The sequence below is a fragment of the Pipistrellus kuhlii genome, unplaced genomic scaffold (assembly GCF_014108245.1).
Source record: "Pipistrellus kuhlii isolate mPipKuh1 unplaced genomic scaffold, mPipKuh1.p scaffold_m20_p_23, whole genome shotgun sequence".
NCBI lineage: Eukaryota > Metazoa > Chordata > Mammalia > Chiroptera > Vespertilionidae > Pipistrellus > Pipistrellus kuhlii.
In genome coordinates, this window is record NW_023425522.1 from 1,078,330 (window position 1) to 1,106,321 (window position 27,992).

The following is a 27,992-nucleotide window of genomic DNA, read 5'->3' on the forward strand; positions in this document are numbered from 1 at the left end:
TCTCCCTTCCTCTCTGTAAAAAGTCAATAAAATATATTTTAAAAAATAAATCAAAAATACTGGTAACATGAATAAAATAATAAATGAATATTACAGGAAAGTGCTGGTGCTTTGGGGAACCTGGTGGGGGGAGAGGGGAGCAGCAGACTTGGGAGAGGAAGTCTGAATAGGTATGTGGGGGCATAATTGGCTGAAGCCACGGGATCAGAGGAAGGATTTATGCATTACCTATTAAGCACTATTGTGTACTATGCAAATGCCAGGCACCGTAAGTTGCTCATAATTAAAATATAGAGCAAGACAAGACCTGCAAATGGGCATTAGCTGGTGAGGAGGGGAGGAAACAGCATGCAGAAACCCTGAAGTGGAGATTCCTAGGGGTGGACATTCCTAGTGGCAGGACTTGAGACTGGAGGCTCACAGGGTGGTTCGGTAGGCTTTGCAGACCATGTGGGATTTCATCCCCAAAGCCATCAGGAGCTTTCAAAGTTTTTTCAACGGAGGTGTGGCAGTCTGCTCAGATTGTATTCTGAAAAGGTCATTCTGATCACAAAGCAGAGTGCAGGGAGGAGGCTGCTGCAATGTCAGCGGGGAGACGCTGTGGTGTGGCAGTGGTGGTGTGGATAATGGCGGTCGTGTAGAAGTTAAACTGGGAGAGATTTAGGTCCAATGGGGAGGACTGAGGGATCAATCAGGCCATCCAGGGATGCCCCACTTTCGCCAATGCCTTAGGTTGGTTTCTTTCAGAAGCAGCCCCGAGATAAAGAGCCCAGTGAGAGAAGTGAGGAAAGAGCCCCACAAAGAGCTAGCCCTGCTGCAGGTCTACCAGGTGTGAGCTGAGAGGCCTTTGGGCTTCAGAATACGAGTAGGTCAGATGATTGCCACTGGGAAGTGGCTCCTCCAGGTTGAGCCATCCCAGCTGATGCACATGAGCTCAGAGTAAGCCGCCTGGCTGCACCCTGACCAGACTGCAAATCTGTGAGCTGGATGACTGACTGAGGTCTGTTTTGGGTGCTTTGTTACAGAGCACTGGGTAAGGAACACACTTGGGCCTTTGATTTCAGGACCTGCGCCTTAACAGCTGCTCTGGTGGCATTAGGGAGTCGAGTCCTCTTAAGAGGAGGAACAACCTCCATGAGGCAGACTGGAAAGTCAGAGGTGGTAGGAGAGTCAGACCCTGCTGTGTTCCCAGATACCCTATGGGTACCACACTGGGCCCCCCTACCTGTTCCAAGACCCAGAAAGATAGGAACTCCAGGTAGATGTGAGAAGATCCAGAGCAGAAAGGACCAAACCCCACAGCCTACCATGGAGTGAGAATAATACAAGAAAAATGTCTGTCTGGCATGGGAGCCTGAGACAGTCAACTGGTGAAGGTTGGGGATCACAAATGGGTGTAGCAGGATGCACCATATCTGCGTGCTGAACAGTAACCAAAATGACCTTATTGTTGCCCCTGTGTGGGACAGGGGGGTGGACGTGGCCAGGTTCCAATGTCCACACAGTCACCACTCTGGTCTTCCCCAGCCCGGACCCACAAGATTCTTCAGATCTTGGTTTGGTACTTAAAGGCCCAGGCTGCGGACCCAGAAAGGCCTGTGTTCAAATTCCACATCTGTATGCTGGCTAGCTGTGTGGCCTTTTGCAAGTGATCTGGCAGGGAGCTTAAGAACAATGCCCAGGGTCCCAGAATTCCCCATTACACAGATCCTGCTGTCCTGGCCTTAAGTCACTACACAGCCTCCAGCTCCCTACAGGGGGATTGGTAGGATCCTCAGTTTATAGAAACTGAAGTGTAGACTCAAAGTCAGCAATACCCTCTGCTTAACATACATGACTTCACTTCATCCTCGCAACTACCATGTGAGGTGGGCACTAATGTTATTCCCATTTCACAGACCAGAAGACTGAGATTCAGAAAGAAAAGTCACTTGCCCAGGGTCATACAGCCTGCCAGGTCAAAATTCAAATCCAGCCCTAGCCAATTTAGCTCAATAGATAGAGTTGGCCTGAGGACCAAAGGGTCCCGGTTCGATTCCAGTCAAGGGCATAGACCGCAGTTGTAGGCTCCTCCCTGGCCCCAGCCGCACAGTAGGCAACAAATAGATGTGTTTTTCTCACATTGATGTTTCTCTGTCTTTTCCTCTCTCTAAAACAAAACAAAACAATGGGAAAATATCCTCGGTGAGGATTAAAAAATAACAAATAAACAAATTCAGAGTCCAGTGTTCGCCCTGACAAGCACACTGGCGGGAAGCAAAATGACCAGAGTTGAGGTTGAAGGCAGATGCAGAAGCATTTCATTGAGGCACTAAGATAGGGGTGTCGAACTCAATCAGAGAAGGGGCCAAAATCTAAAATCCAGCCTAAATCGCGGGCCGGATGGTTTACTGAACAGTCATAAACTGTCATTGTGATGGAAACGCAGTGGAGTGCAGTGATGACAGCGCGTTGCAGGCCACATTGCAAGGCCTGGCGGGATGGATTTGGCCCGCGGGCCTTGTGTTTGACACATGTGCACTAAGAGGACGTGAACCGAGCCTTGAAACCGCTTGCGTACAGGCCAACGCAAGGGTGTCTGCAGACCTGGCAGCGTCAGGGGGAGGCTGGGCTCAGGGGTCACGGACAGGGGCCCTGAGCGCCGAGCCCAGCGGACGAACTGATCCGGGAGGGAGAGCAGCAGCCGCCACCGTGGGCACGCCCCGGCGCACGCCCAGTCGCCACGCCCCTGCGCACGCGGAGCCCGGCCAGACCACAGTGCTTCAAAACTTTTTAATCTCTCTAGTAGTAAAGTTTGCCTTCTCCGCGAGCCTTCCCGTCCTCAGAGGTTTCTTGTGTCGTCCCCGGAAGAGCCGCCCTCACACCCGCCTTCAGCGCCCAGGAAAAGCTGAGCCAATCCCGGAGCGTCCCGCGGCTGCGCACGCACCGAAGCCACACGTACGTGACTCGGGGAACGTCCGCTGCGGGAGGCAGCGGTGGCAGTGAGGGAGAGAGGGGCAGTGAGGTGCCCCGCCAATGCGTCCAGATTCTGCGAACATCGTGGTTCGGGTCAGAGATGGGAGTCGGTGCTCTTAGCCGGGCAGTTCAGAAGTTTCCTTTAGCGTCTGAGGGCTTTTTCTTCTGGTAGGGTCCTCATTCAGGCACCTACTAAGACACCCATTCATTTTTGAGGGGTCCTCATAGCCCTCCCAGCCACTAATTGACGGATACAGTAGCCAAGGCGACTGCCTGATTGACAAGCAGGATTACCAACCAACTTCCGGAAGCTCCGCTCTGGGTCCGCCCGGCGCGTGGCTTGGGGGTGGGGGGGGGCCCATGAAAGAAGTGAAAGAACCAAAAGGGACGGTAACCCGACAACCTAGGTTGTTGGCGATTTCCCGGTGATTGCGCGCTGGGGGCTGAGGCGTTTTTCGGACAGTCGAACGATGCCGTGACGCAGCACAGCGATAGCGTTGGCAGTGTGAGCACACCCCTGTGGAGGGAGCCCTTCGGTGTTCTTGGAGAGTGCTCCCTCGGCGTCCTAGCGTGGGGGAGGGGTGGCGGCCGGCCGGCGGTTCCCCGTCTGCGCTTGCGCCTGCACCTCTGCTGACCCGGCCCGCGAGCTCGCGCAAGCCCGCTGCGCGCGGAGCCGCGGTGGCCTGCGGCACTGCGCGTGCGCATTGGAGAGCTTGTTGAGGAGCGGCGCTGGCGGACGTCGGGCGAGCGGCGCGTGACGTCGTGAGGAGCGCTTTAAAGTGCGGGCTGGGCCGGGCGTCTGAGGGTCCAGCCGGGAGTCGAGCCGATTCTCCGCAGCCGCTCTCCGCGGCATGAGGCGCTGCTGGCGCCCCTGCCCCCCGGGACGTGGAGAAGGTGGAGGAGGAGGAAGCTTCGTAGCCCACCGCTGCATGACTCGCCGCCCCTGAGGTTCGACCCAGCGCCTGGCCCTCAACTCTCGCAGCCGGGTCTTCGTATGGGGACCTGGCGCTGAGGAGACCCTGCCCTCCGGGGTCCCCGGGCCGCGTCCTTCGAGAGCCATGCCCGGCCGCCCCGAAGGACCCTAGAGCAGCGTCGCGGGGCCATGGCGGCCGCCAGCGGTTACACGGACCTGCGTGAAAAGCTTAAGTCCATGACGTCCCGGGACAACTATAAGGCGGGCAGTCGGGAGGCAGCGGCGGCTGCTGCCGCCGCCGTGGCCGCCGCCGCTGCCGCTGCCGCCGCCGCCGAGCCTTACCCGCCGTCCGGGGCCAAACGCAAATACCAGGAAGACTCGGACCCCGAACGCAGCGACTACGAGGAGCAGCAGCTGCAGAAGGAGGAGGAGGCGCGCAAGGTGAAGAGCGGCATCCGCCAGATGCGCCTCTTCAGCCAGGACGAGTGCGCCAAGATCGAGGCCCGCATCGACGAGGTGGTGTCCCGCGCCGAGAAGGGCCTGTACAACGAGCACACAGTGGACCGGGCGCCGCTGCGCAACAAGTACTTCTTCGGCGAGGGCTACACGTATGGCGCCCAGCTGCAGAAGCGCGGGCCGGGCCAGGAGCGCCTCTACCCGCCGGGCGACGTGGACGAGATCCCTGAGTGGGTCCACCAACTGGTGATCCAGAAGCTGGTAGAGCACCGCGTCATCCCCGAGGGCTTCGTTAACAGCGCCGTCATCAACGACTACCAGCCGGGGGGCTGCATCGTGTCCCACGTGGACCCCATCCACATCTTCGAGCGCCCGATCGTGTCTGTGTCCTTCTTTAGCGACTCCGCGCTCTGCTTCGGCTGCAAGTTCCAGTTCAAGCCCATCCGAGTGTCGGAACCTGTGCTTTCCTTGCCTGTGCGCAGGGGGAGCGTGACTGTGCTCAGGTAACCCACCTGGGAGGAGGGCGGCCTGCTGCTGTAGCTGCCTACCCTGGCCCAGGGGCAGCAGCCAATAGGAGCCCGCACTTTACTCCTGTCTTTAATACTTGCAGGAAGAAAGTAGGGACGGGTCTGGGAACTATCTAGAATTCTGTGTCCGGAGGGTAGGTGTGACGTGATCACGGACTGACTTGAGAATTAATCTATAGGCATCTTTCCAGAAGGCTAAGATACTAGCAATCTCTTTTCCTTTGTGATTTTAGCAAGTTTTTTTATTCTGGGCCTCCGTTTTCAAGTGTGTGTGTTTTTTAAAAAATGAGTTGAACTCAAAATCTTCCCAACTGTGCCATTCGTGGTTTTCTTAACAGAGAAAATAAACTGTTCATGAATTTCTTAACAGAAAATACAGGAGAAGGTCCCGGAGCATATTTAATTGATACACATTCTCCATTCCCAATAGTGGGAATGACTTCCTTGGAATTAATTGAACAGAGTTGTGGGTGGGTCAGGAATAGTGTGAGGCCACACTTAAAATTCAGTCCCTGTTGGCTGCAGTAGACCTGTTACCTGTTATCAGGAATTAATGAAACAAAATAAAGCGGGTTTCTACCAGGAATTTGGTCTTGTAGTTATGTCAGCAGCAGAACTTAGGTCCTTGGCCTATTTTAGGCCCCAGATTCTGCTGAGAATTAGTCAGTGCCCTGGCCCCCACAGGAGATTGCCTGCTGGAATACCTTTGCTGTTTATAAGAAGCAGAACATGATCTGGAAGCTGCCTCCTTCAGCCTTGAAACAAGTAAACTAGCAATGTATTTCAGTAATCCCCAAACCTCCTAGGAGGTCTAGACTCCAGCTGTTCAGAGAGATTGGGTTGACCACCAAATTCTAGTACAGCATCAGGACACACTGGTTTTGTTGTGAGCAGTTTAACCTCTGAAGTGCAGTCAGTGCTGTAGCCCACAGTCATGGGGAGAAGCAGGGTCGGTGGAGCCCTCTTAATATCATGAGTAGGTCATCTAATTTGAGTTGAACAGCTGAGGCTGATTCCATACCTGGGATGGCAGCAGAGCCTTGTGATTCTGGAGGCCTCCTGGTGGGAAATTTGGAGAAGTTAGTGGCAGTAGAAGCAGTACTTTGGCTTCCTTATGTATCAGTTGCTCCTTTGTCAATTGGGCTTCTGGCTTCTCGGACCTATACATGGCGTTCCCAGATTGGTGTCTTAGCAGAGCCCTTTAGGATGGGATTACAGGGCACACCCTCCCAAGTGACATGCTGTGGAAGACAGCGTGGTGTCTAACTTCATTGAATGGTATTAGATCTGAGAGGACTTAATACAAGGGCCATTTGGTCTCTTAATGGGATATCAATTTTCCACATAGTCACAGGGGTTGCCATCAGAAGGTCTAACAGTATTTGGTTGTGTATTGAGGTAACAAGGAGCAGTTTGTGACAGAGAAGCCCCCCACCCCTATGCACATGCATTCCTCTTTATTGAAGAACAGAAGTTTCAGGTTCTGAAAATGCAGGACTGGGAACACTTTGTAAAGTATATGATTGTCTGACAGCTATGTTGTACACCTGAAACCAGATTCAAAATAATACTGAAAGTAAACTATAATTGAAAGATTAAAAAAATTTTTCAATGCTGGTCAGTTAGTGATTGACAATGGGATTGCATCATCAGGAAAATTATCTTCATCGTTTCTTCAAAATAGTAAAGTCCTAAAGCCAGGGGAGGGACTTCCCAAGTCCCTCCCCTGGCTGTGGAGTTAGTGTAGGAGGCTCAGCCATGTCCTGGAAAGTGCTGCCCCAGGCTTTGAATCCAGCTCTCCTGTGGGATCTCGTGGGCGGTCTCTGAGCTTGCTGCCTCATTTGTAAAGTAGGAGTGATGCCAGCTTCCAAAGTCTGATAGAATTTAAGTGTGGTGACTTTGTGGGTGATACAGGGCCTGGCCCTTAAATGGGTGCTTGCTTTTGTGCACAGCCATTTAATGAGTCCCTGCTCTCTCTTTGGAGAAGCGGCTACGGATTTGATAAAACATGCCTCTTCCCTTCATAGAATTCACAGCCCGGTAGAGACTGCAGATGGGTACAACCCAAGGAGGTAACTGCAGGAGTGCACTGAAGGGGAAGGACATCTTAACCTACTCTGTGGAGTGTTGGAGTTTGGGGGAGGAAAACTTGAAGGGTCACTAGGAGTTAGCTAAGCAAACTCTTTTAGGTAAGGGGCATGGGTAGGTGCTGACTTGAGGCAGATGAAGTCTATTATTAGCTTTCACCTTCACCTGGACCTGAAGTAGATTCTGGTGAGGCATGCCTTGGTAAATAGCAGTACTGTTGACATTTGGGGTGGGCTAATTCTTTGTTGTGCTTGGGCTGTCCTGTGTATTGTAGAATGTTCAGCAGCATCCCGGGCCTCTATCCACTAGATGCCACTATCACCTATGACAGTAAAAAATGTCTCCTGATGTTGCCAAATGTCCCTTGTGGGACAAAATCATCCTCACTGGAGACCATTGCTCTAGGGTTCTGAACACCCCCACTTATTTAAATCTTATAGCACCTGCCCACTTAGCATTCTCAGCTTACTTGGTGTGCAGGTGGGTGAACACCTGCCTGCTTGTGGTTCTCTTCAAATCCTGCTTGGTTCTTCCCAAGTTGGTAAAAAGGTGAAGCTTTCTTTCACTTCCTACCCTGTTTCCCCGAAAATAAGACAGTGTCTTATATTAATTTTTTCTCCCTAATTTGCGCTATGTCTTATTTTTAGGGGATGTCTTATCTTTCCATGCGCTAGGTCTTATTTTCGGAGGATATATTATTTTCGGGGAAACACGGTAGTATGGATCCCAGCCCAGAGTTGAGTTGTCAGGCTGCCATTAGAAGGGAACGGCTGATGAAGAGTGGTTCTCTGTAGATGGGGAAGGTTTGTAGTAATCCTCATCTGACTCAGACTTCAGTTACTGGTGGCAATGTCTGTACCTGTCCAAGGCAATATGGTAGGAATACACTTTTATATTTAACCAGAGGCCTGTGGTGGGGCCCTCAGCCTGGCCTATGGGGATCAGGCGGAAACCCACACTCTAACATTCCCCGAGGGGTCCTGGATTACCAGAGGGCGGTTCTTGGGTGACACACCCTGGAATCGGCCTCCCTCCTCTCTGGTTCCAGGGTGCGTCACCCGAGAACCTCAGCTGCCAAGTCACCACAGCTAGGCAGCTCCTGCATTGAGCATCTGCCCCCTGGTGGTCATTGTACATCATAGCTACTGGTCGGATAGCCCCTTAGGCTTTTAGAGAGAGAGAGAGAGAGAGAGAGAGAGATGTCAGCATGGATATTAGTGTGTGGCACAAATTAACTCATCGTTGTCCAACCGTGGACATAGAGCAAGGCCTCACAGACCCTTCTGGAATAACTTCAGACTTTGTTCCAAACCCAGTTAGCAGTTGTTTTTCCCCTTACCTTCCCACGTTGGGCTTGAGTGGACTCTCTTAATGCTGTTCTCTAGGAAAATAATATATTTCACTTCCTCTCCATACCACATTCTTTTATTCCTTGTAGTGTGAATGGGCAGATTAAAACATATTTCAGTTGGATTAATTAGAATGATTACCTCAGCCTAATTGCTTACTTGCTGCTACTTTCAATCATTACTACATGGTCAATGGTTGTGGTGGCCTTGTGCCCAGAGACGCAGGCCTTAGCCATCTGTCTGGAAATGACTGTATCACCCTGCCATGGTATAGGAAGAAGTGAGCTCAGCCTGTAACTTCGATAATGGATGGGGTGGAGTAGGCACCCCTGCCAGTTCTGGGCTAAGGGCTGATCTTGTTCAGCGGGTTGAAAGCAAAATTTAGGTTTCTGGCTTAAAATAGTTGGGAAAGTAGGGCATATAGGTCTGGGCCACATCTCTTGTGTGGAATCTTTGATTCATGGAGGGGAAGGGGCCTCAGGATGAAGTCAGGGCGGTGCATTCTCAGGAGGCACTCTGGGCCAGGGGAGTTGGCTGATATTGGCTCTGCCAGGCCTGACAAGAAGGCAGAGGGCAGCGAAGGAAAGGAAGCTAGTAGGTAAGTTGTGGTCTTTTTTTTTTTTTTAAATATATTTTATTAATTTTTTACAGAGAGGAAGAGAGAGCCATATAGAGTTAGAAACATCGATGAGAGAGAATCATCAATCAGCTGCCTCTTGCACACACTCTACTGGGGATGTGCCCGCAACCAAGGTACATGCCCTTGACCGGAATCAAACGTGGGACCTTTCAGTCCACAGGCTGATGCTCTATCCACTGAGCCAAACCAGTTTTGGCCAAGCTGTGGTCTTAATCAAGCTGTGGAGTTAATTTGTGCCAGAGCTTAATCTCAGAGCAAGCAGAAAATAAGTAGGCCATAAAAATTGCAGGGTTGGATGGGCATTTTCAGCTGGGCAGTTGTGTACAGTTGTTGCTAAGGTATTGCTGAGGCTAGTGAAGACCGGATCTTGTCACCAGGAAACGTAGACGGGCTTTTCTTCCTAGCCCTTATTACCTACTCTCCTATCCAAAATAAAAAAGCAAAAACCAGTGTAGCACACTGAAACCAGGAGTTTGATTATAGTTCCAGTGTTACCGCCTTAGCTATTTGACCTTGAGCAAGTTACTTAACCTGTCTGGGCCTTAGTTTTTCCTCTGCCAGACAGGGCTGTTAATGCCTTAGGGCTGTTGTGAAGATTGACTCTCTTTCACACGATAGAATGTTTGAAGTTTGGTAAAGTGCCTATGGAGATGAGTTGCCTTCTCTGCTCAGCTACTCCATCTGTACCTTGGTGTATACAGAATTGGAACTCAGAGAAGATTGACCTTCTTTGTAGGAAGCTTTCCTACAAATTAGGAAGTGTGTCTTCTTGGAGGTTTGCCCAGGTGGCTGACCTGTTACCCACTCAAAACCTAAGCTTCTCAGCCATGCAAAGATCATTGGATGATGCCCAAAGCAGGTATCAACAGCCAGAGGGAGGCTGTCACAAGGCCAATATCTTGGCCAGTCCCTCCGTCTCTGGTTTTATCCTGTACCAGGCTGGGCACAGAGTAGAAGGAGAATCGTGGCCGTTTTGGAAATGTGCCTTAACGACTCAGTCTCCAAGACTGTCCCCTAGAGGAGAAGTGTACAGTCCCTTTTCATTGAGTTTTTCAGATTTCTCATTTATTCTGCACCTGATCCTATGAAGAGTGACTTGCTGTTTTGCAGACACAGAAGTAGGCTTCAAAGCAGTAAAACAGTTGAGCTCAACACACTTGTCATTGTGTCCACTGTATGCAGAGATGAGTAAGAACTTTGCAAAGCTTTGTCTTGTAGGGAAGATATTTTTCATACGGCTACATGTAGTAGTAGAGAAGTGTGGGTGGGCAGTGAGGGGGACCCAGCCCTGGTGAGTTGAGGGGTCACTCTAAGGCACAAAGCTAGTGGGTGACAGATCCAGGCTGAGTTTTTTTTTTAGTTTTTTTTTTTATATATATTTTATTGATTTTTTACAGAGAGGAAGGGAGAGAGTTAGAGAGCTAGAAACGTCGATGAGAGAGAAACATCGACCAGCTGCCTCTTGCACACCCCTACTGGGGACGTGCCCGCAACCAATGCACATGCCCTTGACCGGAATTGAACCTGGAACCTTTCAGTCCGCAGACCGATGCTCTACCGCTGAGCCAAACCGGTTTCGGCGTCTCTGAGTCTTGATGCTTGTAGCATACTGCTCACTGCTGCTTGCGGGGGCTCATCCCAGGCAGGCTGGCCAGCATGAGGTATTTCTTCTTTTCTCTCCTCTATGAGAACAAAAGAGCAGGCAGCACTGGAACTTTTCTTTATGCCAAGGGTAAAGCTGGACCCAGGCATATTAAGTTTCCAGTTGGCAGACCAGGCCTTGCAAACAGGTTCTCTTATGGCAGGTAGGTTCCCTAGTAGTAAATAACCCTCTTGGTCTCTGCTGGACACTTTCTGCTGAAGGTTGGCCAGAAGAATGTCCCTTGGTCAGGACTTTGAGCCTCCCGCTCCCAGCGAAGCCTGATACTCTGAGGAGGGCTTAGTACATACACTGTCACAACTGCCAGGAAGTTCCAGAGACCAGTGCTAATGAGTTTTTCAGGAGGGGTCATTTCTGTAGGCTCCTGTAGTCCTTCCTCCTCACTAGTTCTGAGACCTGGGCCCTGTGGTTTGTTTTACATTCTAGAGCCCTTTGGGCATGGGGACAGTCAGGACTTGGCAAACATCTGGATTTTCTCCAGAACTATGTTAAGGGAGTGGCTCCTTGTTGGAGATGGGAAGTCAAGGCCCTTGGTGTAGTGCCTGCAGTAAAGGCAAACAGATTGATAACACTTGTTAACACTAGGGAAGGTTGCCTGTAGCCAGTACTGCAGATTTAGGTCATAGAATGTGCCTTGAGAACCTTTGGGGAATCGGTTTTAGCTCTCTGAAGAAGGCCTGTGTTTACATGGGACTGTCTTGCAGCCCAGATCTGCACTTCCCCAGTGTGGAGTGGTAAGAACGTAGGAGGGGACCTAAAGCTCCTAGCCCTGGAAATAGGGCCCAGAAGGCCTCTGCTGCTGGCAGATCCCTGCATGGGGAGCCTGGATCAGTCTTCTTGGTAAGGAACCTACCTCAGGTTCTGGCTTGCCCCAGGGTGGTCCAGACCCTCTGGTTTGTGTCAAATGTTTAATCAGTGGGAGTGGGGCCGCGCTCTCAATGAGGGCATGTGATGGGGCTTGAGAAGCCGAGTTTGCTTCCAGAGTATCAATAGGAAAGATATTAGCGGTGAAAAGGACAATCATCTACATTTATTGGTTGGTGAGCAGTTTAAAAAATCATGTGTCTTGATGAAAACAGGTATTTGAGTGTCACAGCTGTCTTCAAGATTTTGGATTCCCCCAAATGGAGGTTTTTTTAAAGCTTTTATTTTTCAAGTAGACAGATTCTCTTTGTGAACATTGCAGTCAGTGCTGTCAGCGTTTAACTTGGATTCCTCTGCAGCCAAAGGGTGAGGGACAGGGAGAAGAGGAGGAGATACTTTTGTTTTGTCACCAAGGTCTGGCCTGAGTCACTCCAACTGTCTCCAAAGTGACGAAGGTATATCTTTTCGGTAGCCCTTTAAAAGAAAGGCTCCTCGCTTGTACAGGGGGATTCCTGCTTTGGCTTCTGCCTTAAGGCTCTCCTTTGCCTCATCTCAGGTTTTCCTTGCATGGTTTTAGGACAGAAGTGTTAATTACCTCTCAAATAATGAGGCACACAGCTGCAATAAGACCTGGGCCATATTTTTTCTCCTTTGGTTGTCTGATTACTCTCCATGCTCACATGCTCTGTGTTTATTTTCAGTGGATATGCTGCTGATGAAATCACTCACTGCATACGGCCTCAGGACATCAAGGAGCGAAGAGCAGTCATCATCCTCAGGAAGTAAGTGCCCTGGTCTGGCACCTGCAGGCTTGCCTGTCTAAAGATCTAGGTTTGGGTTGCCTTAGAACTGGTCTCCTTTTATCTGGCATGGCAGCAGAAAACCTGAGAGAAGGAAAAGGCTGTAAGGTCTGGGGTTTTTCCTGTGTTTTATTTTGATTTATTGACTAGAGGCCCGGTGCACAAAATTCCTGCAAGAATAGGCCTTCCTTTTCCTCCCTCCTGTCCCCCCTCCCCAGCTGCCGGCACTGCTTTCCTCTGGCACCTGGGACCCAGGCTTCCTAGAAGCCCCAGCTTCTGCTTCATCTTCGTCTGAAGAGTGGTCCTGTCTAATTAGCTTATTACACTTTTACATTATAGGTTTTTAGAGAGAGAGAGAAACATTGACTTGTTTTTCCATTTATTTATACATTCATTGGTTGGTTCTTATATGTGCCCTGCCTTGCAATTAACCTTGGCTTATCAGGACGATGCTCCAACCAAGCTACCTGGCCAGGGCAGGTCTGTTTGTTTGTTTTTAATTGAATTCTGTGAGGATAATGTTGTATCTCTTCTTCATCAGAAAATTAAGTTCTGTAGCTGTTTCTAGGGAGCTTAGTTAGGACTGAGCAAAAGCCCATGCTCTCAGTGTTTATTGGAACAGTCTTAAGACAAGATTTGGGAAACACATTTCCATAACCTCCTCTTTTCCCCGCTTCCTTGGTTCTGATTTGTCATGTGTTTCTGTTGATTATTTTTAGACTGTGCCTTAGCAGCTTGCTTTTAAAATGCCTGTGTTTTCACTTTGGGAGGGAGCAGAGAGTGAGGAAAGGAAACGAAGGTGGGAGGTTAGGCTACAGTGTTCAGCAGGTGCATAGCTTAGGCCTGGCTGTTCCTCTTCTCTGGCCAGGGAGTCAGGGGTGTACTGGCCAACACTGCCAAAACTAGCCTGACCTGCAGTTCTTTCTGCTCATGGGATGAATGGGCTGACCCAAGTCCTGAGAGGCAAGGTAATTGCCCAGGATCAGTTAAGACATCAGAGCAGAGCAGAGCAGGACTAGTGCTTAGTCCCAAGCTGGAGCAGGATGTCCTTAAAGCTTGCCATCTTTTTTGTTGTCAATCCTCCCGTGACTATTTTTTTCTGTTGATTTTTAGAGAGTAGAAAGAAGTCAGGGGAGGGAGAGAAACATCAGTGTGAGAGAGAAACATCAATTGGTTATCTCCCACATGAGCCCCAACCAGAGTCAGGGACTAGACCTGCAACCCAGGTACAGGCCCTTGACTGGGAACCGAACCCATGACTCTTCGGTACGTGGGCCAATGCTCTAATCACCTAGAAATCAGGGCCAGGGCTTTTAAAATTTTTTTAATAAACTATTTTTTAGAACAGTTTTAGATTTACAGAAAATTGTAGAAATAGTACCAAGAGGTCCCATGTACCAAGCACCCCATGCCCCCCTATTGTTAACATGTCAATGTGGTATTTGTATTACTATGGAAAAATTAATATAGATCCAGGATTTTCAACTCAAGTACATATTTTATTCAGATTTCCTTAGTTTTTTCCTAATGGACTTTTTTGTTCTACTATTCCACATTATATTTAGTTGTCATATCACCTTAGATTTCTTGTCTGTGACTGTTTCTCAGATTTGCCTTCTGATAACATTGATGGTCAGGTGTTTTATATGTCTTTCAATTGGGATTTGTCTCATGTTTTTCTCATGGCTAGACAGGTTACAGGTTTTGGAGAGGAAGACTACAGAAGAATAAAGCACCACTCTCCTCTGTGTTGTGTCTAGGGCACAGGATCTTGATATTGAGCTTGATATGGTGGTGGTAATCAGATTTCTGCATGCTAAATTTATACTATTTTTCTCTGTCCATACTGTCTCCTTAGGAGGGAAGTCACTGTGTGTAGCATACACTTAGTGGGGAGTTAGCTCCTCCTCTGTAAGGGGGAGTAGCCCCACAAAGTATTTGGAATTCTGAACAGGAATTGTTTCTTCTCCCCTACTTTTATGTCTTTATTCAATCATTTACTTATTGTTATGGATTCATGGGTATTTTATGCTCAGCTTGTTCTAGGTTTTACCTTTAAGTCCTTATTTCTGACTTGCCATTTTTTTTTTTAACTTCAGTCAATAACTGGTATCTTGGTCCTTTGGGCCTGGAACTTCAGAATAATCTGGTGAAGTCTCTTTGGTGTGGTTCTGCCACTTCATCAAGTCAAAACTGTGAGTCTTTTATCATATGTAGAATGGAGATGATTTAGAACTATGGTGAGCTGGAACCGGTTTGGCTCAGTGGATAGAGCATCGGCCTGCAGACTGGAAGGTCCCAGGTTCGATTCTGGTCAAGGGCATGTACCTTGGTTGCGGGCACATCCCTGGTTGGGGGTGTGCAAGAGGCAGCTGATAGATGCTTCTCTCTCATTGATGTTTCTAATTCTATCCCTCTCCCTTCTTCTCTGTAAAAAAATCAATAAAATATATATTTAAAATAAAAAAAAACTATAGTGAAGGCAGAGTACGAGACATATTTGGGAGCTCCAGACATGGGTCAGCTTGGCAGCTGGCAGCCTCTCTGCTCTAGCCAAAGAATGTTCCCAGAATTCATCAGAAGAAAGGTTTTTATTTGCCTTTTTACTTTCTTATCCTGTGATTCCCAGCACAGGCCAAAACCCAGAATCTGGAAGTGACGGAATCCAAGTATTAGGTCCTTTCTAGCCTCTCTCTAGTCATTTCTTCTCAGTCTGTACTTGACAACTTCAAGTGCAGTCAGGGACAAGTGGTCTGCCCAAAACAAACTACAGAGGAACTCCTAGGGTGATACAGAAACAGAGCAGCAACTTTACAAGTGTTTCCTCCAAGCTTCTCACAATAGGTTATCTTGGAAATCTTCACTGGAGGTGTATCAGCTGATTCCAGAGTAACAGCTGATTCCTTTTTTTGGTAAATTTATTTTTCCGGTTTTTAAAAAATATTTTTATTGATTTCAGAGAGGAAGGGAGAGGGAAAGAAACATCAATGATGAGAGAGAATCATTGATTGGCTTCCTCCTGCACAGCCCACATAGGGGATAGAGCCCACAACCTGGGCATGTTCCCTGACGGGAAATCAAACCCTGATTCATAGGTCGATATCCAACAACTGAGCCACACAGGCTAGGCTGTTTCCTTCTTGGTGGTGGCTCCCATACCTGGCTGGCTAAGTTAGATGCTTCTTGGTAGAGCTAGGTGTCTATACTCTTACTAGTTCCTCCAAGAAGCTCTTTAGCCAACTGGGCCCCTGACAGTGGTCTGACCTTAGATAATGGCTATTTATAGGTGACTTGAGTGGTCCCAAGAGCCAGCCATGTACTAGGCTGGAGGGCAGACACACAGAGCTTTTGGTGTGAGAGGGCTGAAGAGTGGGAAAGTGCTCCCCAGCTTCCCTAGGCAGCTGAGGCACAGGCATCTCTGTTGATAGAATAAAATCCAGAATCCTTGTTAGTCTCTGCCTATCCATCCAGGCAGCTTAATCTCTTCTACTCCTCATTTCCGTTACAGTGCCTGCATTTCCTAGTATGGACCTTGGACTTCTGTCCTGGGCTCTTGCAACAGTGTGATCTCTGTTGGGAATGCTTTTCCATCTAACACGCTCAGCTTCTACCCTCCCAGTGACCCACATTCACACACTGCACATTGGTTAACCTAACCATCCTTCAAGGCTCAGATATTGTGGTTTTGACATTCAGGGAGCATTATATACACACCTGTAATCCTCTTATTATACCCCCTTCCTGCTTAAATTGTCACAGCCAGTACACTTAGCATTGTGAATTTCCACATCTGCTTTCTGTAGGGACAGGGAGAGCCTTATCCATCTGGGGTTCAGCATGAGGCCTGGCTCAGAGGAAAAGAGTTCAGGCTGAGGAGGAGCAGCTCCAGAGTAGCTGTAGGGACTTGTCTTGGAAAAGGACAGCTGGTGACAAGATGAAAAGGGGAGCATCCAGGCCCAGGCACTTCCCAGACATCAGAGGTATGGCCGTAGTGAGGCACCTGGTTAATTTGATGTCTTCTGTGAAGTCACGTTTAAATGAGTAGAATTTGGGCATTGAGCTGGCCCTACTCACAGGCAGAGGGGTATAGCCAGTCTGTCTTCCCTCAAGTTCAGAAAAAGATTACACAGGTTGCTGAGCAAAGGCCTGAGCCTCTGTCACTGGCTCAGGTCAGTCAGCTGGGATGGTCTTTCTTAGTGCTTTATGGGGAGGAAATAGAGGGGTGTTTGCCAAGTGCTTTCTAGCTCAACAAAATGCAGCTCCTTTGAATATGGGTGATGCTGAGTCATCATGCACATGGTGCCATCATTTCTCACAGGAAGGACTGGGACGTTGGGGTGACCTGAGAGCTTCCGTAGTAGTGGAATCTTTGGGCTGTAGCTTGGCTTTATAATACTAGTATTATATGTTTGGGGGTACTACCAGTAAATGGCTGAGTGAGGCCTAGAACCTGGCTCTCTTGGTGCTGGGTCTTGTGGTCCCTTTGTGGATGGCACAGTGGCACACCCCACACATGCCCTGCTCCTGCCCTAGTGTGTCACTGGGGTGTATGCTATGATTTTAAGAAACAATCTCACATACAGAAGGGCTTTCTTGCTTCTGCTATGCAAGTAAAGAGCTAATAGATGAGTATTTTAAGTGACAAGGGGGCTGCTCTACAGAGAGTAGATTGCAGGCTGGTCAGCTCCTCAGCATCCCCCAGTTTCCCTGAATGTCTCTGTGTCTCAGTCCATTCAGGGCAAGCTGCCTAACATGCTTCTTCGTCAGTCATTGGTACCCCAGGCGAGAAGCTGGACTTAACCTTCTTGAAGGCCTAGTTAAAGTTTTAAATTACTCCTTAGAGAATGAAGGGGCTCCTAAATTCTGGGGTATAGCAATTCAGCAGGGCAGGTGGTAGTGGTGTCCCATTTCTTTCCATGATTCTCTGGTGTGCAGTCTTCTGAAGGACCTTGCAAGCTGCTCCATGCCACGCATTCACCTACTAGGTGCTAGGCACGGGTAGAGCACTGCCTGCACATTCTCAGAGTAGAGTGTGAACTCTGGAAAAGGGCTCAGGTAGGAAGTGAACTGCCTCAGGTGATCTAGCAAGTTTGGAATGATCTCTGACCAGGAATTCCTGACTTGGAAACATTAAGCATCTACCCTGCACAAAGCACCCAAGGCAACTTGGTGCTTGGTACGTGATAGGTAGGCATTTTGCATGCCAGTGCAGCACAAGTTGAATGAGCACTATTTTAGAAGACAGAGTGTGTTCCCTGAGGCCTGGGGGGAGCAGGTATTTATATCCAGCACCAGCCAGGTGGCTTGGTTGTTGGGAACGGGTTCGATTCCTAGTTAGGGCACATATCTAGATTGCAGGTTCAATCCCAGGGCATGTACAGGAGACAACCCATCGATGTTTTTCTCCCTGTCCCTTTCTCTAGTTCTAAAAAAATTCAATAAAAACATATCCCCAGGTGATGTTTAAAAAAAAAATTATATCTAGCTTGGTAGGTTTGGGGAGGGTGTTTAAGAAAGGCTCAGCATACGCACACCTTTCTTCCCTCTCGGATGTATCTCCTGAACCTGTCCCCAAGGCCCTTTTCCCTGACTTCCCAGGAACCAGAGCAGCCCCTCATGTGCACTTCTTTCCTGTAACACCTTTAGAGGCCAGTGTAGCCCTGCCCAGGCTCTCCTGTTGCTTCTGTCCTAAGCCCTTCCTCATTTCACTGTTCCTAGCTTTAATAAACATATTCTCAAAATTTTAAAAAAGGGGGAGGAGGGGCCTTAGTGATCTGGCTCCTGTGCTAGACACTGCTTGTTAGGCAGAAGTAATAAGTTCAAAGGCAGGAAGTTTAGAGGACCTCTGTAGTTGAGGGGTGATATCGGGGAAGGAGGCCTTGGATCAACACTTGATCATCAGGAGAGAGCTCTGGGCTCTCATGGACTTTAGTTGGTGGCCAGCGCATCCAATCCATTAGTCTTCAGGAATCCCCGGGTGTTTGTATACAAGACTTTATTCTTCATAGGATAGCTCACTACATAAAGTGGCTTAGGGCAGTGTGAATACACTTCCTGGTCAAATGGTGCTCACCTCGGAGTAGGCTGAAGCTGGAAGCAGCAGCTGGTGTATCATTTGCCAAGTGTTAACCAAGGCTGGTATGAGTTAGGCTCTGTGCTAGTACCAGGAACGTGGTCTCATTCCCTTTCCTTTGGGGAAGGACAGGCATTTAGCACTTCACCAGGGACTGGCCTAGGAAGGCTTTCCAGAGACTTCTACATGAAGGTGGTCAGAGGATGAGTGGGCTTCACACAAGCACAGAAGAGGCTTAGGGGCAAAGACAGAAGAGATGCTCTTTACAGAGGCTTGAAATCTCGGGACTCTGAGGAAGTCCATTCTGGAACACAGAGTAGAGATGGGTTGGAGCAATTGATACAATCTAAGAGTCAGAAAAGACTTAGTGCTGTGCAGAGAAATCTGGAGGGTGCTGGGAGCTGCTGAAGCATGTGAGCAGAGGCGTAAGGGATGTATTTGCATGGCAGAAATTGTCTGGAGGAGGTTATTTGGTCATTTAGATCAAGGGATCTCAGGATCAGGGGAGACGCTCCCTGAAAGCTCTAGTGTGGGGCTGTGTGTGTGGGTGAGCTGAAGTGAGATTGGAAGGCACACTCGGCTTTGCCCCTGAGGGATGGGGATGAGTAGAGAGCTTTTGGCCACGTCTGAGACATCATCCCCACTGAGATCCCTGCCATAGCTTCTGTCTTCACAATTCTTGTCTCCTGTGCCAAAGGTTAGCTCACCTTTCTTCTCTGGTCGAATGAGTGTGTGCACATGTATACACCCTACCCATTGGGCAGCCTGACCAGCCTGTTGTGTTCACAACTGGCCCAGGAATAAAGAGGTGATGAGATCACCAGGGGATGTGACTGACTTGGGTTCCTGGCCTGGCTCTGAGCCTTATGTTCTCACCTATAAATTGGAGCAGTTGTGGTGCTGGGCATAGTTAAACTTAAGAATGCTGTGTGTGCTTCTCCTAGCCCCTTCCTTAGCATGCCTCCCCTCTGCTCTTGCTGGGTCAGTGTAAGGCTGTGCCCAGTCAGCGTACAGCACGAGCAGAGAGGTACATGGAGCGGTTAGGAAAGGGACACCAGGAGGGCGCAGTGTGCAGTGGCCTAGGAGAGGGAAAGCAAGCCTGGTGTCTGACCTAGTTCCTAGAGGATGACAGACTTGACCAGGCCTGAACTGTGGGATCCCTGAGCACTTACCACAACTAGGCTGAATGATTGGGAAAGATACCCTTTGGGGCTGGGTATCTTCCAGGCTGTGTTTGAGAAGAGACCTATTGGAAGCCCAGGACTGTGTGCTTGGAGTGAGTGCCCTTGCTTTGGGCAGTAACCCCCATGTGCCGTTTAGGCTCTTCTGGCTAGAGCAGACTTCTGTAACTGTCCCAGAACTGCCTCGTGGGGGAGCACGATGGAAAGTACATGATGTTTAGGGAGGTTGGAGGGAAGGTGGAATGCCTAGAGAGGTTGGGCACTGTGGTAGGAGAGACAGTGATGCAGATCTGGGTTTTGTGGGGTTTCATACTCAGAGGTGCTGGAGCTAAGGCCTAGGGGCCCAAGTCCGTGGTTGGCAAACTGCAGCTCTTTGGCCCCTTGAGTGTGGCTCTTCCACAAAGTACCACGGCCTGGGCGAGTCTCTTGAAGAAATGGCGTTAGAAGAAGTTTAAGTTTAAAAAATTTGGCTCTCAAAAAACATTTCAATCGTTGTATTGTTGATGTTTCGCTCTGTTGACTAGTGAGTTTGCCGACCACTGACCTAGGTCACTCAGTAGACAAGGGGGTACTCACATATGCTCCAGCACATTGCTTCCTGCCTCCCATGGGGACAGCCAGGCTTACTAGCACAGAAGGGTGCTTGGTGAGGGTGAGCCGGAAGTTGGGGGAGTGGTTGGTAGCGGAGCCTGAAGCTCAGACTTGTGGTGGTGGTCTGTCTGCACTGCCCTGTTCTGCTGCAGCTATTCGAACCCACCTGGGCTTCGGAAGCCATCGTAGGGTTGTAGCTGTGTGATTTAGGCAAGTGGCTTGATCTCCAGTTCGCATTGCTTCCCACCTTTGCAGTGAGTATTATCTAGCAGCTTCTCTGGAGGATCCCCTGAGTGATAAAAGAAGAGAGTCAGTTCCCCATCCCCTCAGTCACATGGCAACGTGTTACATTAATGCTGTCCTCCGCCCTTTGTTCTGCTTCCCCTGTGCCAAGGCCCGTCCCTCGCCTCATGTGCCTGTGGTGCCTTGCTGTGACCAGGGGATGTTGACTCAGTTCTATAATGCAGGTCTTCCTCCTGTTGCTCCTGAGGGGCCCAGACCTTACTGGTAGAACTGGTCTGTCTTACTCCAAATCTGTGGCTGTGCACACTGAACCTTGAAGGGCCTGCCTGCTCCCTGGTCTTTGAAGAGGGGTTTGGTCTGAAGTTAAGCTGCTGGTGGACTCTGGCTTGGGATCTGGCTCAGGCCTGGCTTCCTGCAGCTTTGTGGCTTTTGAATGTGGAGGGACAGGAGCTTCTCCAGCTTTTCTGAGATGTACTTGTAACAGCCCCAGGCGATGGGTCAGGAGCCCTTCGGAGCCCCAACACTTATATTGTCCCCAAAGTATATGATTCTGGACTTCTGGTAGAGCCACTTCTGATCATCCCTCCTCTGAGGGCCGCCCCATGATAACTACAGAACAGTCAATGCGGAGAATAGTACCCTTTCCTCGTTTAGGCAGCTAGAGACAGCAGGGCCCGTCCAGGTCCCTGTCCTGTCTCTCCAGAATCAGCTGGTCATAACTTTCTTCCCAGCTTCTCCAGCAGTCCTAGAACCCTAGGGAGGGGCACCACTACTGTGCCCGGGCAGGCCGCTCACCTAGTTAGCAGCTTAAGGGTGGGGCCAAACCAGGATGTGGCCTGTGCCAGCATGGCAGGATGTGCTTGTGTTTTCTGGCCCCTGAGGTGTGTAGTTTGGGCTCTGCTCTTGGTGGCTTTGCTGCTCTCTTGCCATGTGTCACTAACCCAAGGAAACAACTCCAGGGTACTATGCCCTGCCTACCAGGGCTTTCTGAATCAGGGGCTTTTCTGCCCTGAGTGTGTGGTCCCTGCCACCTGTGGCATCTTGTGTAGGACTTAGTTTAGTGGTGCCAGATGTTCCTCCATGAGGCTTCAGACTCTTGGCGTCCTTGCAGTCAAACTTAATGGTTAATGTCTTGTTTGGTCTTATCTCTGCTGCCTGGACCTCTCAGCATAAGGATATGAGGTCTGGCCTGATAGAGGGATTTGGGGCTCAGGTGATTGTAATTCCCACCTTCATATATGGGTGTTGCCCAGCACTACCTCTTCTTGGTGTTTCTCTGAAGAATCTTAGGGCATATCTTTGGTTTCTAGACCCTCAGAACTAAGAGGCCTTAGAGCCGAAACCGGTTTGGCTCAGTGGTAGAGCGTCCGTCTGCGGACTGAAAGGTCCCGAGTTCGATTCCCGTCAAGGGCATGTACGTTGGCTGCGGGCACACCCCCGGTATGTGCAGGAGGCGGCTGGTTGATGTTTCTCTCTCATCGACCTTTCTGGCTCTCTATCTCTCTCCCTTCCTCTCTGTAAAAAATCAATAAAATATATTTTTAAAAATAATAAATAAATAGAAATAAAAAAATAAGTGGCCTTAGAGCCAGTCACATTTCCTTCTTTGCTCAGATGGGAAAACTGAGGCCCAGAAAGGGATGATGATCAGGGCTGGATTTTCTCTTGCTATCAGGTCCTCCTTCCCTGAGCCTGGAGTGCCCAGAGGGGAGGCTGAGGCTGGAAGAGCTGTGCGCCACTGGCCTCTGCCTGTGTGAGCCAAAGCAAAGGGCAGGGACCAGTTAGGTGGCCTTCCTGCCCACTCTCCTGAGCCTGAGCGCGTCAGCACGTGTGTTCCCAGCTAAAAGGTGCCTCCTGCTCGTCTTAGGAGAAGACCCCTGCCCGGGTTCGGAGCCCCGTGACTCTTGCCTGGCTGGCTTGGAGTCTTACCTAAGCTTAACCCTTTCTCCAAGACTTCCAGGACACGTGACTTCCTACGTTTCTGACCCAGTTTCCCTCTCTATTTACAGCAGGCCAGCCGTAGGGGTAGGGGGAACTGCAAAGACTGGGTGCAGTTGTTACCAAGAGTGCCAGGCAGGCTAGGGCAAGGCAGCCTCTGATCCCAGCCCTCCTTCCCCTCAGTAATTTTGTGAGGATGTCCTTTGAGTCTTGCCCTGATCACAGCACCTTTTTCCTCAGAACCAAATTACTGCTTTGTGTGAAGCAGCCTATGGGAAATTGCCTTCGGGGCCTTCTGCCAGCTATGCACCAATTATTCCCCACCCCAGGCCTCTCTCCTCCTCCTTGCTGTACCAGCCTGACTTGCCAGCCTCCTCTGTACCGTGCAAGGAGCCTTGGGCTTCTTTGAGGTTTCCCTAGCCTGGCTTCAGATCACTGCCCTGATACCTCCCTGCCCAGCTTCTCCAACCCCCCTTCCTTGACTCTACTTGCATCCTCTTTCTTTACTAGGTAGGCATTGTATTCCTTGAAATCCACACCCATTGCTAGGTGAGAACTTTGCCTTCAAAAGCCCTTGGCCTGGTCAGTATCCTGGAATAAACAGAAGCTGCCAGGTGGCTGTGGTGGGGTGAGAGCCAAGTACATGAATGTGGAGTTGGGCCTGGGCTCTCCTGGCTCTGCCGCAGTCCCTGAGTGAGAGTGGGGGAAATTCTTCCTCTGTTCCCCTCCAGCCCTTCCCTAGGCCTGGCCAGGAGAACTTTCCTGCCTTGGTATTTTAGGCAAGGATGAAGTTGTCTGCTGGAGTATGTTGGTGCCCACCAGAGGGCTCTCAGTCCTCTGGCAGGTGGAAATGTCTAGAGCACCTCTGGGCCCGAAGCTGCCTCATCCAGCTCAGAGAGTGCCCTGGGATCTTTTCCTGGGGGCAGCTGATTTCTGTCATGGAAGTCTTCCTACAGAAGTATTCTTAAAAAAATTTTTTTGATTTCTTACAGAAAGGAAGGGAGAGGGATAGAGAATCAGAAACATCAATGAGAGAGAAGGATCGATCAGCTGCCTCTTGCACACCCCCTACTGGGGATGTGCCTGCAACCAAGTACATGCCCTTGACCGGAATCAAACGTGGGACCCTTCAGTCCCCAGGCCGACGCTCTATCCAATGAGCCAAACCGGCTAGGGCCATACAAAAGTATTCTTGTTCCCTGATCCTAAGCCTGAATTTTAAAAGTGTCTTTGAAAGTCATCCAGACCAAACCTTAGTTCAGTGGTCAGCAAACCGTTGCTCGCGAGCCACATGCGGCTCTTTGGCCCCTTGAATGTGGCTCTTCCACAAAATACCACGTGCGGGCACACATGTACAGTGCAATTGAAACTTCGTGGCCAATTTGCAGAAGTCGGCTTTCAGCCTGGATGAGTCTATTTGGAAGAAGTGGTGTTAGAACACTCAAGGGGCCAAAGAGCCGCATGTGGCTTGAGAGCCTAGGTTTGTCAACCACTGCCTTAGTTGCACTACAAGAGACTGAGGCACAGAGCCGAGCTTCCGGCCTCCCCACTTGGGAGAAAGAATTGGTCTGCTGGGATCCACACCCCCACCCGAGGCCCCCTGGTGACCCCATGCCTGTTTCTTTTGCAGGACTAGATTAGACGCGCCCCGGTTGGAGACCAAGTCCCTGAGCAGCTCTGTGTTACCGCCCAGCTATGCTTCAGATCGCCTGTCAGGGAACAACAGGGACCCTGCTCTGAAACCCAAGCGGTCTCACCGCAAGGCAGACCCCGACGCTGCTCACAGGTACTTGGCTTAGGACCCTTAATAAGGCTAGCAAAGCAGCCCCATGGCCTCCCTTCAGGGTGAGATGGATAGAGAAGCGTCTGGGATAGGTGGCTAGGAGCTTGGCATGGCCCACATTTCTCAAGCTTTATGTCTAGCTCCCCTGGGCTGGTGGCATTGGTGCCATTCACACTTAAGCCCTGATTGCCTGTATCCTCATAAAGAAGAGGTTAGGCCAAGACTCTGACAAGTGGGAATGCTTCATGGCCTGCCCGTGATTGCCCTTTTCCAGTCCACCCAGACAAGCGCTCTTGTGGCTTATACTTAAATGGTAGGAGGAAAGCTTGGGACTCAGAAGCTAGCGGGCCAGGGCCCCATTTCAGAGGGAGTGGGGACGGTTCGTGAGGAAGTACTGTGTAAGCTAAGACCAGACAGATGAGGAAGACGTGGGCAGGGCATTGTAGGCAGGAGATACTCATGGGCTGAAACACTGGGGCAGGAAGAACTTGGTGGTTTCAGGGGCTATTGGGTGTAGTGGGCAGAGAGAAAGGAGGAGTAGATGGGAGGTTGAGAAGTAAAGAGAGATGGCAGGACTGTGCAGGGTGTTGGGCTATAATAGGGAAGGCCTTTTTCTATTCGGCAGCCTTGGCAGTGTCCTCGTGCACCAGACTCAGAGCTGTGCAGACCACACAGGGTACTTAGGAAGTGTCTCAACGAATAGGAGACACTTCGTGGGCAGGAACAACAATGCCATTGCTTCTGCCAGTATAGCCCTCTGGGAGAGTGGGGGTGAGTCATCCTGCCAGTGAGGGTCAGAGCTAGGTGCAGAGGTGGGAGGTCCTGCTGCCATGCCAGCCTCTTTGTAACCGTTCCCACCCTGACCCTTGCAGGCCTAGGATCCTGGAGATGGACAAGGAAGAGAACCGACGCTCAGTGCTGCTGCCCACACACCGGCGGAGGGGGAGCTTCAGCTCTGAGAACTACTGGCGCAAGTCCTATGAGTCGGAGGACTGCTCAGAGGCCGCGGGCAGCCCCACCCGAAAGGTGAAGATGCGGAGGCACTGAGGCCCCTGCAGCCTCTCGGGAACTCTGGTTAATCCTCACATAGCCGCCCATTTTTGTTGCGTTTTGAGGGGTTTTGTTTCTGTGTGTTTTTGTTGTTGTTTGTTTAGACCCTTTTATTTTTCCTTGGTTTATTGCCTATTGAGGCTAAAGAACAGAATTTGGTCTTGGTTTTCCTCTTGGATGAAAAGGCTGACAGCTCACTCTGGAGTGGCTAGTAGAGGAACACGGGGCAACCATCGTCAAGTGGGGCTGTGTCAGGCTGGTTTTATTTAAAAGCAAAATGTTTTGGTTAAGAAAATTCTTGTTTTGCTCTATATGTAAATTTTCTCAGTGTTGTGAATGAAGTTGTTCCTCCTCGCCCCCCCCCCCCCCCCCCCCAATGTCTAAGCTGGGCTGAGGTCTCCTGGGCCTTGCTGTCCTTCTACCTGTCACCTGCTCTCCAGGCTCTGGAAAGTCACACAACACCCTCTTCCTCTTGCTGCAGAAACATTCAAGATGACTGAGCAGGGGCTTCAATAGTGCCAGCCCTGCACCCCAGAGCTATTGGCAAGCCCAGGGCTTCCTCCATGCCCACTGGCCTGCTTTGCCTACAGGTTCCTGGCTGCAGCGGTCCTGACCTCTTGCCAAGAGCACGCCTCTGCTGGGTTGCTCCTTCCAGGCATATGCGTGTGATTGTACGGAACAGTTAGACTGGCCATGTTGGGACAGTTTTAGAAATTGCTTCTAAATGGGGTATGGAAAACTATTATGTGTAGCAGGAATTTTGTTTAGATTTTTTTTTTTTTCCTTTGGTCTTGTTCTTTTCCTTTTCCTTTCCTTTCTTTTACATTGGGCAGTTTGGGCCTTCTCCCCATGTCACCCCCATAGAAAGGTGCCTGCCTGCAGCACACATCCAAGGCCAGAGCCCAGGTCTGCAGACTGGGTTAGTGGCTCTTCCACCTCGGGGCATGGGAGCTGGGGAAGGGGCTTTTAAAAAATAGTAATAAAAGGGAAAAAATAGTCTTTGGCAGTTCCCACTCCTCCGATTCTCGAGGGCTGTGCGGTTTTGCTGGTCTAGATTTATTAGAAATGTCTCCTTGCTAGGCCTGAGCAGATTCCCCACGTTGCCACCACCGTGGGGAAGACCTTGTTTTATAGAGTCCTAGGCCTGGGGCTGCAGAGAGCTGGGGCAGCCACCATTAGGAAGCCCTTCTCAGGGCCAGAACTCCTTTGCCAGCATGGATCCTCAAGTTGGAGCTGCATAACGAAGGCAGTTGCATTTTTTTTTTTTTTTTACAGCTCCTCTCCCCCCTCAATGATTTGTAGTTGCGTGTGCAGCACTTTGCCCTGATATGTGTGCTCAACAATAAAAACCAAATCTAATATATTTTGAAACAGGTGTCTGATGCTATCATAAGAGGGCTTGCCTTTGGTGCTTCCTTCATCCCTTTATTTTCTCTCTAAACTCTGAATGGGGGTTGGTAGTGAGCAGAGTTTATTGTCCACTAGGGCTCCAGAGGAGACGACCAATCACTGACACAGGGCCGCGGGCTGAAGGTGGACTGGACTTCTGATTTTTCTCCCACTCCCAGGAGCCAAGATCTACCCTGCCGAGTTCTGGAAGCTCTTCTTCCTAGGGGAGACCAGAGAGGATGTGTGTTAGTGAAGGAAGGATAGCATGAGCAAAAGCAGTGGGGAGAGCCTGGTCTTTGTAGAAGACACACAAGTGGTTTTGCTCTTTAAACAAATTATTGAGTTCTTATATTCTGGGCAATCCCACACTGTGGCCCCAATAGTGAGCAAAACTATCCTGGTCCTTGCTTTCAAAATTCATACCAGTAGAGTTGTGGTATATGGACACAGGCAGACATTTTGGGATGGAGTGGGATTGGGGCCCGGAGGGTTTAGTACCTCCAGATCTCAGACCTGGCTCCCAGGTTCTGGTTAGGGGCTTTGGCCTAGAATCTCCTTCATTTGCTTCCAGTGCCCAGAGCCAGTCTGCTTGGCCAAATTCTTGCTGTGGAAACTTGGTAAGCCACTTCCCATTTAACAGAGGGAAGTCCAGATGGAACAGTTGTTCAGCCAGGGGTCATTCCTGCAAATAGGTAACAGATCTGGCTAGTTTGGCCTACAGGGGTCAGCCACTGGCTGCAGACTGGGCCCTGGATTCCCGGAGAGGGGACATTGGAGCTGGAGGGAGAGTGACTTGCCAGGGTGATGTAAATATACATGTAGAGGTGCGCACCACCCTCTATGCCTGGGCCCCTGATGAGGAGCATGGAATGGGGCCTCACATGGAACGCTGGGAACTGAGAGGGCTCTCTTCTGTAGCTGTGACAAAGCCAGACCCTGGTTCTTCCCAGTCCCTGGGTGAAAGAGGCCCTTTGCCCTGCAGTATTGAGGGACAGAACATAGAGAAAGAGGGTCCCGCCTTAGCAGATCCTGCTGTGTCTTTGGCATTACTACTCTCTGTGCCTGTACAGAGGCTACTTGGCACCCCATCTCTTGGACTGTGATAATCCCTTGAGCAGTCCCCAAGCCTGCAGAGGCCTAAGGGAATGTGAGATCCCATGCCTGACTCCTTGAATCTGACTGTTCCCAGCCATTTTCTGGGGCACAGCTGTTTGGGCCAGCTGCTGTGTCCATCAGTCTGCCCCAGCCCAGTCTTGTACACAGTAGGTACTCTTAACAACATCTGGCACCAGTACTGCCCACCTGGGGAGCCCATCTCATTCCTCCAGCCCTGTTGTATGGTGGGGGAAACTGAGGTCCAAAGTCATATTCATTCATTCAAGAAATATTTGAGTGTCCTATTGTGTACCAAGCTCTGTGCTGGGTGTTGAGGATACAGGACAGACCTGGTATGTGTCATATACACACATGTTATTATAAATTGTACTGATAT

The 27,992-nt window shown here is 50.0% G+C and overlaps 1 protein-coding gene across 1 annotated transcript; it reads left to right on the plus strand.

Annotated features, from left to right (window-relative positions):
* Positions 1 to 2,760: 2,760 nt before the first annotated feature.
* Positions 2,761 to 27,876, plus strand: ALKBH5 (alkB homolog 5, RNA demethylase). Its single transcript, XM_036451854.2, has 4 exons — positions 2,761 to 4,827; positions 12,154 to 12,234; positions 23,909 to 24,064; positions 24,934 to 27,876. The coding sequence occupies exons 1-4, from the start codon at positions 4,058 to 4,060 to the stop codon at positions 25,106 to 25,108; spliced, it is 1,182 nt and encodes a 393-aa protein (XP_036307747.1). The 5' UTR covers positions 2,761 to 4,057; the 3' UTR covers positions 25,109 to 27,876.
* The last annotated feature ends 116 nt before the right edge of the window (positions 27,877 to 27,992 follow it).

Coding starts and splice junctions, on each gene's coding strand:
- ALKBH5 (XM_036451854.2), top strand. CDS start 4,058: ATGGCGGCCGCCAGCGGTTACACGGACCTGCGTGAAAAGCTTAAGTCC. Junction 4,828..12,153: donor GGGAGCGTGACTGTGCTCAG/GTAACCCACCTG, acceptor GTTTATTTTCAG/TGGATATGCTGCTGATGAAA. Junction 12,235..23,908: donor GCAGTCATCATCCTCAGGAA/GTAAGTGCCCTG, acceptor TTTCTTTTGCAG/GACTAGATTAGACGCGCCCC.